A 12496-nucleotide genomic window follows, 5' to 3' on the forward strand; every position below is an offset into this window, starting at 1 on the left:
GGGCAGGCTTGGTTTGTGCCCCTAAACAAATTAAAAGGAGGTCTGATGATCATTGATCAAAGTAGACACTCAAAGATGAGTATACAGGGCCAATGAACCCACAGAAAACTGATTTCTAACAGCAAACTTTACCAAAACCTGCCTGAGGTACCCTCATTCCAGCTGGTTAAAGGCTTTCTCAGCATCCAAAGAAAGAAGCATGCAGCAAGAATTATTAGAATTAACATTATAGGTCAAATTCAGAGTTCTTCTGATATCAGGTAGACAGATGTCTGCCAACAACACACACACAGTGGTCAGGGTGAACATACTTGGCAAGATGACAGTCTGTTTGGTAGCACTGGGATATATTTTAACTTTCATGTTAAAGAAATAGGTCTGTCTGGCACAACCTTTTTCTTCAGAAATTACCATAATTTGCGCCCTTTTCCATGAATCTGGAATCTTGTTTGCCTCCAATATACCATTACACAATTTAATTAAAATATGGACGGCCTTTTTTTAGAGGTCTATAATACTCTCAGAAAACCCAGGGGGACCTAGAGCTTTACTGGATTTTAAATTCTTAATTACAATGTCAGCTTTCTCTTCAGCAATTTGCTGCCACATCATTCTCAGAGAGCTGAGATAGTCTCCCACTTCTCAAATATTGATTTATAAGTTCAGGTTTGTATGTCCTAAAGCACACAAAGTATAGAAAGTTAGCAAATATTTCAGAGCTCTGTCTGATGATGCACAGAATGAAATAAAAAGATTTAGCAACTGGCATTTAACAATTAAGACATAACTATCAATGCAATCTGAATGCAAATACCACTGTTTACCTAGAACTCAGTACAGGTTGAACCTCTCTCATCCTGCACTCTCTCATCTGGCTACATGTGGAACCCAGCAAGATTTTAGTTAGCCAGGCAACCATTTATCATGGCTGTGATCAAGTGTCCTGTGGTCCCATAAGGTTTGTTTCCAGCCACCAGCCCTGGCTCTCCGAGTTCTGTGCTGCTATTTAACTCCAATTCACCCCTACATGTTTTCTCAGAGCTCACTAAGCAGTGGATGTGTTGGTAATGCTGGTAGACAGTGTCGACCTCCCACATTTTAACAAATTCTCTCATTCAGCACCAGTCAGATCCTGCAGGTGCTGGACTAGAGAGGTTCAACCCATACTGTCTAAAACCTTGTTGCACGTATATTGGTTTACCATCTATTTCAAGAACAGGTTTGAAAGAAATCTGAATTTGTATTCAGACCAAGAAACACATAGCTCCCTACTCACACATTGCTTACCCATCCCTAATTTTGTTATTCATGTCCCTTCCTCTCCAACCCTTGCTTGGCAGCTCTCTTGTTGGCAGGAAGCTGTTGCCAAGGGAGACAGAAGGGCTGTGCAGCTGGCTTTTCTTTCATCTGCACTTAGCACTGTAGATACTATTGATGTGACTGGACAACCTTTGGCTACTAAGTTTTACTGTTAATGTCACATGACTTTATGAAGCATTTTGACAATTGCCTAAATAGTCACACTGCTTGTTAGGTAGCTAAAACGGGACCTTGTTCAAAGAGGAGATTTACTGACTGTCACAAATGCTGACTCAGTCACAAGTATCAATCTCATTTATAGCAATAGGAGGGCCACGCAAGGGTTTAAAACTACTTTAAGGAGTCTTCCTCCATATAAAAGGCAAATGCAGTCCCAACACATATTTGGATGATAACTTTCAAGCAGAGAAAGGAGCTGTTTAGCATGTTACGTTAAAGGGATATATAAAGAAGCAATGGACAAAACAAAGAAAAAGAAAAAAATGGACTAGTGCTGAGATCTGATAGACTGAAATAGTTTCTAGTGGGAAGCAATGGAAATCTCTTGAGACATTTTAAAGTCAGACAAAGGATCACAAAATATGCTACAGAGGACAAAATTTCATTGGCAGAAGGAGAAAACTCAATGACTTAAGAAATTGTTTCCAGATCTAACTTCAGCAGGACTTGGTCAAACTCCCATTGATACTACTTGGAGTTTGGGCACAATGAGGATTGTAAGATCAAGCACAATTATATTAATCCTTGGCTAGTTTGCACAACATGAGAGTCATATCCTGCATAGTTATTTTACTTTACATCACATAGCAAGTGGTTCCTTTATGGACTTTTACTTTGGTCTGTCCCTCCCTATTTTTTTTTTACACTAGCAATATTAGTTTTATTTGCCACTAATATTTCTCTCTCCAGCTTTATTTGAAATGCATGAACTAAAAGTGAAAAGAACTAAGATATTTGCTTTCATTAGATTTATAAAAATGGTTTTACATCTGAGAGGACTCAACCTGAAAGAGCCCCAGAGTGAAGGTTACGGAAGAGGACTTCTAGCAAGAACCCAAATAGAAAGTAATTAGACAGCATTCCAGGTCCAGTGTTTCAATCTTTGTTACCTCCTTGCTATTTATCTTCACAGAGTGTGACATCATGGAGAGAACAGAGCACACTCATATGACAGTTCCAGAAAAGTATTCACGCAGAGCACTTGCCAAACATGGTCTAAAAGAAGTGGTGCCAACCCAAAGCAGAATGTTGAAGGTAGCCCTTTCGCTACCCACTAACCCTTCTACTAGTAAGATGGGTGTAATTTTTCCCATACCATTCTGGAAAGTCAGTGCTTAGCTACTGCAGTGACAGGTGCTATAGAAACATCAGTGCCTGAATTAGAAGCAGAGCTCGGATTACAGACACACTGATTGAGCTTCCACAGTCCTTTCATGGGGCTCAGTGATTTCATCCCTTTCACAGGCACTACAGTAGAACAAAGCCCAGGAAGGTCAGAGGTTGTAATGCTGCAGATGGAGTTAAAGAGGAACGGGACAGTTTTGTGACATTTACAGTGACACATTAATAAAAAGAAGATCAAATTTCATGCTTCAGAACATCAGCTGATCACTGCAGAGGAAGGTTTTCCCATGCCATTAAGGGAACTGCCCAATTGACTAGCAACTGATATATGAATTTTTGCTTTCCTTTCCAGTCAGATATGGAGCTAGAAGGAATGATGGGCTGAACTAGTATGGTAAATCATGTGTTCTTGTAAGTGAGGTCACAGCTGGACCTCAGCTGGACACAACACACAATTTCTGCTAAAAGGAAGGACTTGGCATCTTGTGCTTGATTCAGTACTGGTGTGATTAATTGTTTTTAGGAATTCTATTCAGTAGGCAAGGACACACAAGACGGTGTAGGAGTGCTTTGTATATTGTCTGACCCAGTGACACAGTTTATAATATGGATAATTTATGTCTTCATTTGTGTGTGCAAGGCCTTACATACCAATGGCAATGTGTTGAATTCCATATGGGAGGCCTTAGTGTTATGTGCATTTTTGCATTTCCTGCTAATTTAACAAGCTGAGTCTGAGTGGTGTTTCTGAATGTTATTTTGTATATGCTCAGGGCTCAGTTTCCCCCTCAAACTGTAGAAGCACCTGGTGCATACAGAATACCATTAACATTGACTGGCTGCTTTGGCAATAGCTTCCCCAAAGCAGAACTGACTAAGAATAATTCCAAGGAAATGTTTTTGTAAGTTTTCTATTTAGTTTGCAGCATCTAGGTAGAAGCATGTAGCTACAAAGAACAGATATATGCACAGGTGCAGCAAAGCACTTGAACACATGTGTAACTTTAACCCTGAAAGCAGTCCTTCTGACTGCTTGTTTCAATGGATTGTTTATGTGCCTGAAGTGACACACCTCAAATCATGCAAACAGTGCTGGAAGGCCATTGGCAGGACCAGGAAAAACTAGACAACCCCACACAGGGTTCTTAAAAACCTCCAGTTAGGGGGATGTCACAGCCTGTCTTAGAAGCCTCGTCCAGAATTTTAACTACTCTTATAGTTAGACATTTGTGCCTAATATCTGACCTAGATTTTCCTTGCTATAGATTCAGCTCACAGGTGACAGGTTTTGGGGGTTGCAGAGGGTACACTGGTCAAGTGCCCTGGCCCTGGCCCTTCCCTTGCTTTGCCCATGCCCCACGCTGTCCTCACCTGTGAGCCATCCATGCCTCGCCCTGCCTCTTCCCATGGAAATGCTAGAGACAGTCCCCCTCTCTTGGAGTGGCGCACCTTCAGACTGTGCTGCTGTGGGGGGAGGGGCAGGACTGCCCCCCATACTCATTGGAAGTGACACTCATGGTGAGTGCAGGGAATACATGTGCCCCTCTGTGTGTCCCCTCATGTCACAAATGATTAAGCTCATTACTACTTGTTCTACCATCAGGGGACATGGAGAACAATTGATCACTGTCTTCTATGTAATAGCCTTCAACAAATACGAAAACTGTTAGCAGGTCCTGCCCCAGCCCGTCTTCTTTTCTCAACTCTACCTCCCCCCTCTCCAGGTTTTTAATCCTTTCTTCATAGGTCAGGTTTCCTGTTATTTTCATCTGATCTCTGCAATTTGTCCATTTCCTTCCTCATATGTGGTACCCAGAAATAAAGTCTTATCAGAGCCAGGTACAGTGTGACAGCTATCTCCTCCCATGTCTCACATACAACACTCCTGTTAGCATGCCCCAGTGTAACTAATCTTCATTGCAACTGCATCACATTGCTGACTTAAACAACAGGAGTCCTGGGGCACTTTATAGATTAAAAGATATTTTGGAGCATAAGCTTTCATGGGCAAAGCTTATGCTCCAAAATATCCGTTTGCCTTTAAGGTGCCACAGGACTCCTCTTATTTTTGTAGATACAGACTAACTTAGCTACTCGTCTGATACTTGTCACCATGCAATTGCTGACTTATTCAGGTTGGCTGTGTTTACACTAACATTCCTCTTTTGAAAGCGGCATGCAAATAAGGCACAGATATACATATCCAACACTTTGTTTGCATATTCTTCTTTTGAAAGAAGAAAAGCAGTGTAGATGTAGCTCTTTCGAAAATAAACCCCATCTCCGAAAGAACCCTTCTTCCTTAAAAAAAAAAAAAAAGGGTTCTTTCAAAGATGGGGATTACTTTTAAAAGATTTCAAAAGAGCCACATCTATGCTGCTTTTCTTCTTTTGAAAGGATCTTTTGAAAATATGCAAATGAGGCACCAGATATGCAAATATGTACCTCATTTGCATTTTCAATTTCCCTCATTTGCATGCCTCCTTCGAAAGAGGAATGCTAGTGTAGACATAGCCTTTGGCCATTTCTACACAGGCCACTTTCTTCGAAAGTGGCATGGTAATACACAGCCCAAAATATGCTAATGAGGCATAGATGCAAATTCCCCACGCCTCATTAGCATATAGTCATGTGATTTGGAGTCCAGAAGACCATTCTTCTGGACTCCAAAATGCTGTTTAGAAGCGTGGCCCCCGGGGGGGTCCTTCCAGAAGGAAGTCCTTCTTCCAGAGGCCCCTTCTTCCCAAACATTTTATTATCATGTCCACACTAAGTCTTCTCTTTTCTAAACTAAACAAGCCCAGTTCTTTCAACCTTCCCTCACAGCTCATGTTCTCTAGACCTTTAATCATCCTTGCTGCTCTTCTCTGGACCTTCTCCAATTTCTCCACGTCTTTCTTGAAATGTGGTGCCCAGAACTGGGCACAGTACTCCAACTGAGGCTTAATCAGTAGAGAGTAGAGCGGAACAATGACTTCTTGTGTCTTGTTGTCAACACTCCTGTTAATGGATCCCAGAATCATATTTGCATTTTTGCAACAGCATCATGCTGGTGACTCATATTTAGCTTGTGGTCCACTATGACCCTAAATTCCTTTCTGCAGTCCTCCTTCCTAGACAGTTGCTTCCCATTTTGTATATATGAAGAAGCTGATTGTTCCTTCCTGAGTGGAGTACTTTGCATTTGTCCTTATTAAACTTCATCCTGTTTCCCTCAGACCGTTCCTCCCGTTTGTCCAGATCATTTTGAATTCCGGCCTTATCTTCCAAAGCAGTTGCAACCTCTCCCAGTTGGGTATCACCTGCAAACTTAACAAGCATACTCTCTATGCCAATATCTAAATTGTTGATGAAGGTATTGAATAGAACCAGTCTCAAAACAGACCCCTGTGGAACCTCACTTGTTATGTACTTCCTGCATGACTGCAAACCATTAATGACTACCCTCTGAGACCAGTTATCCAGCCAGCTACACACCCACCTTGTAACAGCCCCATCTAAGTTGTATTTACCTAGTTTGTTGATAAGATCATGCGAGACCATATCAAATGCCTTACTATAGTCTAAGTAAACCATATCCATCGCTTCTTCCTTATCCACAAGACTTGTTATCCTATCAAAGAAAGCTATCAGATTGGTCTGGCATGATTTGTTCTTTATAAATCCAAGATGAACAGTTCACTTATCTATGCAGGAGCCAGAAATCACTTCACCCATCACTGGAATGCGGGTACCTCCGCAATTTCTTGCAAGAAGTTAGACTGACACCACCGAAAGCAATTCAAATCCCCCTTTCCTGACCTACCAACAGGACTTCATAAACACCTGTGATTTTTTTTTTTTAAATTATGATATAGAAGCAAAAAATACAAATGTGCATTCGGGAATATTGGTTCATGGATGAAAAAGTTAATAAAAACATCTGTGTTGCTCTGATTCTAGCTTTGTTTGCTCTAGAGTTTATGTTCCAAGAATAACCTTGAAACTAGAGCTAATGACACTCCGTAAAATCGGTGTTGAAGCATTTTGAACAGACCACAATTAACATTACTCTGTGTCCTCACTGGACACACAACATACTTGCAGGTTAGAATATCTGTATGGCAATCGCATGTTACAGTCCCTCAAATGTAATGCTAATGCTGCCCTTAGTACCTTGTTGCCAAACTTTCTCTTATTTTCTCCCTCCCCCACCATCTTTTTAAAGCATCTTCAGCTGGCAGTTGTACTATAACAATGAAATTATTCACCCTATTGGTGCAATACAGAAAGCCAATTCTGTTTGGAGACAGAACACTAAGCATGACACATCAGCGCTACAAGCTGCAGAACATTAGTCTTTGCATTAACATAGCCTATGGGAGCACTGTAATATATTAGCCACAGTCATGTCCCTATCCCTATTAAAGGTGGAAATATAGAAAGGAGGGAACAGAAATGCACGCTATGCAGCAAACATAACTTGAAGATAAAGTGGTCTGTTTTAACCCCAAATCAATATTGTAGATATACTTGAAAAGGGATGGGCTAAGGTGAAACAAAATAAAGGAAAACCTGCCCCAGACACCCATTCTGGTCCCACTGAAGCCAGTGCCAATATTTTTTTTTTAAAAAAAACCACACACCCTTTCAAGACAAATTCTGGCCATATTAACATGGGTGTAACTATGTACTAATTCCACTGAACTCAATATGTAAGTATCTTCATGGGAAAAATTACTATGTATTAAAACGTTCATCAATCTACTGCAAAAGGCCCAACAATGGCTGGAAGCTGGCACCAAGTACATTCAGATCAGAAATAAGGCCACAATTTTCAACCTCTGGCACAAATTGCAAACAGAAGTGGTGGAGTCTCCTCTTGATGTCTTCATATCATGAGTGGATGCTCTTCTGCAAGTTATTTTAGTCAGGCTTGATACTGGAGCAAATGGGTGAAATTTAATGGCCTGTGATATTATAGGCAGTCAGTATGACTCGGGGATCACTTGGTGTCAAGTGGCAGAGGATACAGAGGTACAGGAGAGTTACAGAATTCCCCTGGTCTGGTATCTACATATTAGTTTGCCGAAGAGTGTTATGTAATGTCCATACTAAAAGCCTGTGTCACACTAGTCATCATATGTCTGGATATGGTGTGAAGAATTTAGGGGGGGGACCTCTCATTCTCCTTGATCCCAGGCCCCTGTTCTGTCCACAAACTCAGCTGAGACTGCTGAAGTTCCAGGTAGCCGTGCTTTTATTGTGTGTGAAAGGCCCACCACCTTCCTATGTACAGCTGGTCACAGTTACTGCTCTGGTAACCCAGCTACGGGGAAGCAGAACCCTGGCTTCCCCGCCTTCCTCTTGCTCTCCAGCAGTCACGAACTCCCCCTTCTACCAGCTGCCTTATATAACCCCTCTGCTCCAGGGGCTCACACCTGCCAGCCATCAGGCCTGGGTTTGCTCCGCCTGCTCTTCATATCTTCTTAGGCAGGGCTGCTGTGACAGAGCTCTGAGCTCAGACTCTGGCTAGATGTCTGTGAGTTGGGGCGGGGGATCATCAGAACTTACTCAACAAGTTTATTTTAGGCAAAATATGTTTGTCGATATGTAAACCGAATAGACAATGGGTATAGATTCACAGACAGAACAAAATGCTAACCAAGTGAGTGAAGTGTCCAGGAGAGACCCTAGGCAGGAAAACACAAGCAGTGGGGGTTATCCTGTTTACAAGTGAGAACTTTTGGACTATAACTGTAGATACAGAGGCTTATGCTGAACTCTTCACTTAGGAAGTAAGCAGACTGGCTCACAACCGGGCTGGCTGTTCAGTGCTGGTAGAAGAATTTCAGGTAAGGTAAACTTCACAGATCAGAGGAAATCTTGTTAGTGAAGTCCAGGCTCTAAGAGGTGTGTTATGATTTAAATGTACATGTAATTCAATGATAGCAAATAGAACTAATTAACTCTCTGGTCTTTGTGATACAGTAGACCCCTGACTCACACTGGGGTTGCATTGTTGCAACCCCAGCATAAGTCTTGGGGGAGCCGGAAAACTGATGAGGGAATAAGCCCTGGTCAGTTTCCTGGCTCCAGCGAGTGGAGGGAAGCTGGGGACCAGGTAGCAGTCTGGCTCCTGGCTCCCCTTCACTTGGCCCTGAGTCTCTTAGCTGGTGAATGCCCTGCTTCTACCACTGAAGTACAGAGTGCATCTCCCTCTCTGGCCCAAGAGCCATTCCACTGTGGGTAAGTACTTCATCACTGGGCCAGAAGAAGGGAGAGCGAATGAATGACTGCAGTCTGCCAATTAGGGCAGCCACCTAAAAGGTAGGTGTCCTGGGTCCAGTCCCAGTGCTCCAGACATTCTTTCATTATCTCGCCACAGCAGAACAGCTTCTACGGGACTGGTGGAGAGAGGTCCACCTCAGACTGTCCCCTAGCTCAGAGGTTCACTCATTCCCCTGGGGTGGGAGATGTATTCAGATCTTCTCTCCCCTGAGGCAGATGGGGGAATCAATTGAGCCTGGGTGCTCTCACCACTAGGTTAAAATTAGAAGGTGGGTTTCTCCTTCCCTGGCTGTTTCCTGTGGAGCAAGGCAGGTGTCTAACTCAATGTCTTAAGAAGTGGCTTAGGCATCCAAGCGGCCTGACTCCAGACAACTGGTTCCTATTCCTACATGGCTAAGCAGAGACGGGCAGCTCTTCCCTGCAGCCGTGACTCAGATGCCTGTCCCTGGGAGAGGAGTGGAGCTTATCACACATCCCTGTCAACTACATCTCCCAGAGTGCAGGAGATATGGCTTATCTGGTTCTGCACATAGCCTGCTGGCTTTTGTGTACCCCATTCTATAGCGCCTCTCTCTCCTGTGCATTGTTAAGGTGCCTGAGTAGCCTATGGATACTTTGTGGATCACAGTGATGATCTTCTGATGCCTAAAAGCTCAGTGTTGTGGTGCTTAGTGTTGCAATGCCTAGGTTCCTTTGTGAATCCCACCCTAGGAATCTGGGAGTGGTGTTGTAACTGAGGTCACAATTTGGCCCACAGTTTTCAGTATGATCTGAATTTGACCCTAAATAATTTAACTTCCTAAATGAGGGGTCAGGAGCCTTCCAATGTGGAGTGCCAAAATTTGACTTTTTGACCTCTATGTATGGTCTGAGTGCCAGTGATACTTCTTGAAGTCACCAATAATCCTACTTACAACAGCTTCAGTAATAAATAAATAAAGAAGCAGAGCTTTACCATTTAGGTGGTGGTGGGTAACATTAGCTGGTCTTTTGTTAATCTACAGGCTGCATGGGGGGCAAGCTCCCAGCTGCAGGGGGGAGGAAGGGCGGGGCTGAGCTCCCGCCTTGCGTGCTGATGGAAACTAGTTCATGTGCAACTCTGGGCATCTGTGGGGGGGGAAAGGTTTGCTGACCCCGTCTTAAATAAAGGTTTTGGGTCCCTGATTCAGTCAGTTACTTAAACAAATGAAGATTCTGGATCACGTCACTCCACCCTAACCCTATACATATTCTTAAAGCTGTACATGTGATTAATAACTTCCCAAAGGTGGGCCTGGTGGGGGTGTAATGAGAGGAAAGAGAAAAGTGTAATTATCCACTCCCAGACAAACTACCCAAGATGGTATGTGGCTCGTTCCTCTTTATGCAGGTAGGTCGCTTTCCTATTCTGCCTCTGGTGTTACGGTTTATTAGCAGCATATTTATTCAAAAATTCCCCTGCTAGTAGCCAGTACTGCACCTTTGCTCACTGTCAATTTCATTGCCAGAAGCACAGCAGCGCCTACTTCAATCTTTCTATTGCATTACAACTATTTCCTTAAGGTGACCTTGGGTCTGAGATATTTATCAGCCAGGAAATAAAAAGAGCAAAAAGGGAACAGGAATACTACATAGTGATTTGTTCCCCACCTAGACGCTGCAGGTCGAACACGAGAGTTATTGATGAATGCTTTATGCTTATACCATAAGCCTGCCTTTGCCAGCCACACCATGTGACATCATACCTCTGTATACATTAATGCTTTCAATTAGTAGTGTTTTATGGTAAATCCAGAAGAGGAGGCTCATCATTAAGGGCCTTTGCACAATTCAGAGCCATACGCTCACAATTACAGAAAAATTGGCAAGATACAAGCATCTCATTTCACTGTCAGCAACCCAGGACCTTTTTAAGAGGCTCCAACTGCACAGATTATTAATTTCCTTGAGTCAAATTCAGCCTTGGTGTAAACAGGCCATTGGAGTCAAGGGAGATGCATCCGGTTTCACCAGGGCTCAGTTTTAGCCACCTGGGTTTTTCTGAGTGTAGCTTGAAAAAAAATCACCTACCAAGCATGCATGTGACAAAGGCAGTAACTGATTTTTCAAGATATGTGGCATGCATCATGCAGTGGAAAACAAGATCCAACCACATTCTCTTAATTTAGCGCAGATTAGCTTGCCTCATTTATCAAGTATCATTTCTAACCACATATTCCTGTAACGTTTTCCCATCATCCTACAAAATATCTAGAGTTTAGGTGCAGAGTGAAAGCTGTAGTTAATATTCTATAGTTTATGGCTCCTATAATAACCCTGTGTTTTCAAAAGACGTACATCTGTCCTGATAATGGTGTGAGCCAAAACTTGCCATCTAGTCCAGATGTGGTATGTCACGATTTGGGGATTGAGAAGGAATGTAAGGAAAATTCATTCAGCCATTTCTGAGTCCAAAAAAATGTTTTAAATCTTTTTGATCTCAGAAACAATTGAACAAAAACCTTCTTAGATGTGTCATGGCTGCCAAATGAGGTTAAATAGCCTGACGTGACTATAAACATTTCTGTAAATTATTTCTAAAATGTAAAGGAAAACAGTTGACTTATGTATACAGGAGATTAAACCATATGGTGCCAACAGTCCAAACACATGAGAATCCAGAAGTGAAACTTTTATTAACAGAGGACCAGATTCATCATTGCCTTGCAGCTCCTTTAGGCTGGGCTGAAGGCAGAAAGGAAACAGTCCCTGAGGAGAATTCCCTGGTGCAAGGGAATACTCCAGATAACATGGAACCATCTTAACAGCTCCATGTCACACTGTGTCTAGCCCCGCCGAGACTGGGTGTGTGTCTGAACTGTAGCTGGTGAGGAGATGACCCCAACAATTCTTGGTTGCTGAAACACAGCCCCTTTCAACACTAAACAGTCAAATGTAAGTTAGAGCAGCTCCCATGGACTTTTCCTGGTTTTTCTCGCCAGTGGGAGACATGCATTGTTGTGCACACTCAGCTGGCAGCTCTGAAGAGTCACTACCCCACACCATTCCTTGTTGCTGGAGAGCTGGGGGGATAGCCAAAGCTACTCTTTTGCTGTTTGACATGTCTGTTGATGTAAAAACTCTTACTTTGGTCTAACTTATGCTCCAGGATGAAAGAGTGGAGAGGAAAAGGGTTCACCATAAGTCCCCGGACTGCTTATTTGGTCCACTCAAGTGTGACTGACAGCATAAATTCTACTGGGTTACTCTTAGTGCACAAGGGCAAAGCAGCTGCACCAACCGTGCAAAACATTACCCCTTCCATGCACAAATAGTTATGGGGGCGAGCAGGTGAATGGGCTCGCTCCATTCAAGAGCTAGGGCCAGCCAGTTCTTCTGGATGAATCCCATAGAATTCCTAAGGATGAAAACGATAGGGTTCTATCAACATTAGTCTTCAAAACCCGTGGGATATAATAGAAAATCGTATCCTTGCTCTATCATTTTTAAATTGTCCTGGGGAAGTCTACAGAGGAATGCAATCCTCCAGGTAAAACCATAGAAAAGTTATCATTAACTTGTAAATGCTACAGACAAAACAGGA

The 12496-nt window shown here is 42.8% G+C and overlaps 1 protein-coding gene across 5 annotated transcripts in view; it reads right to left on the reverse strand.

The window, feature by feature from the left end:
- TMEM108 (transmembrane protein 108) overlaps positions 1–12496 on the reverse strand; it is a 240635-nt gene that overhangs the window by 33846 nt on the left and 194293 nt on the right. Inside the window, exon 1 of one of the 5 annotated variants that reach the window (XM_074986109.1) lies at positions 1288–1407. The exons of the other annotated variants lie outside the window; for them this stretch is intronic. Coding sequence (XP_074842210.1) covers positions 1288–1291 — 4 coding nt within the window. The 5' untranslated portion in view covers positions 1292–1407. Of the gene's footprint in view, positions 1–1287; positions 1408–12496 lie in introns of those variants that run through there. 5 annotated transcript variants of the gene reach the window in all.

This window comes from Carettochelys insculpta, chromosome 2 (assembly GCF_033958435.1).
Source record: "Carettochelys insculpta isolate YL-2023 chromosome 2, ASM3395843v1, whole genome shotgun sequence".
Lineage (NCBI taxonomy): Eukaryota > Metazoa > Chordata > Testudines > Carettochelyidae > Carettochelys > Carettochelys insculpta.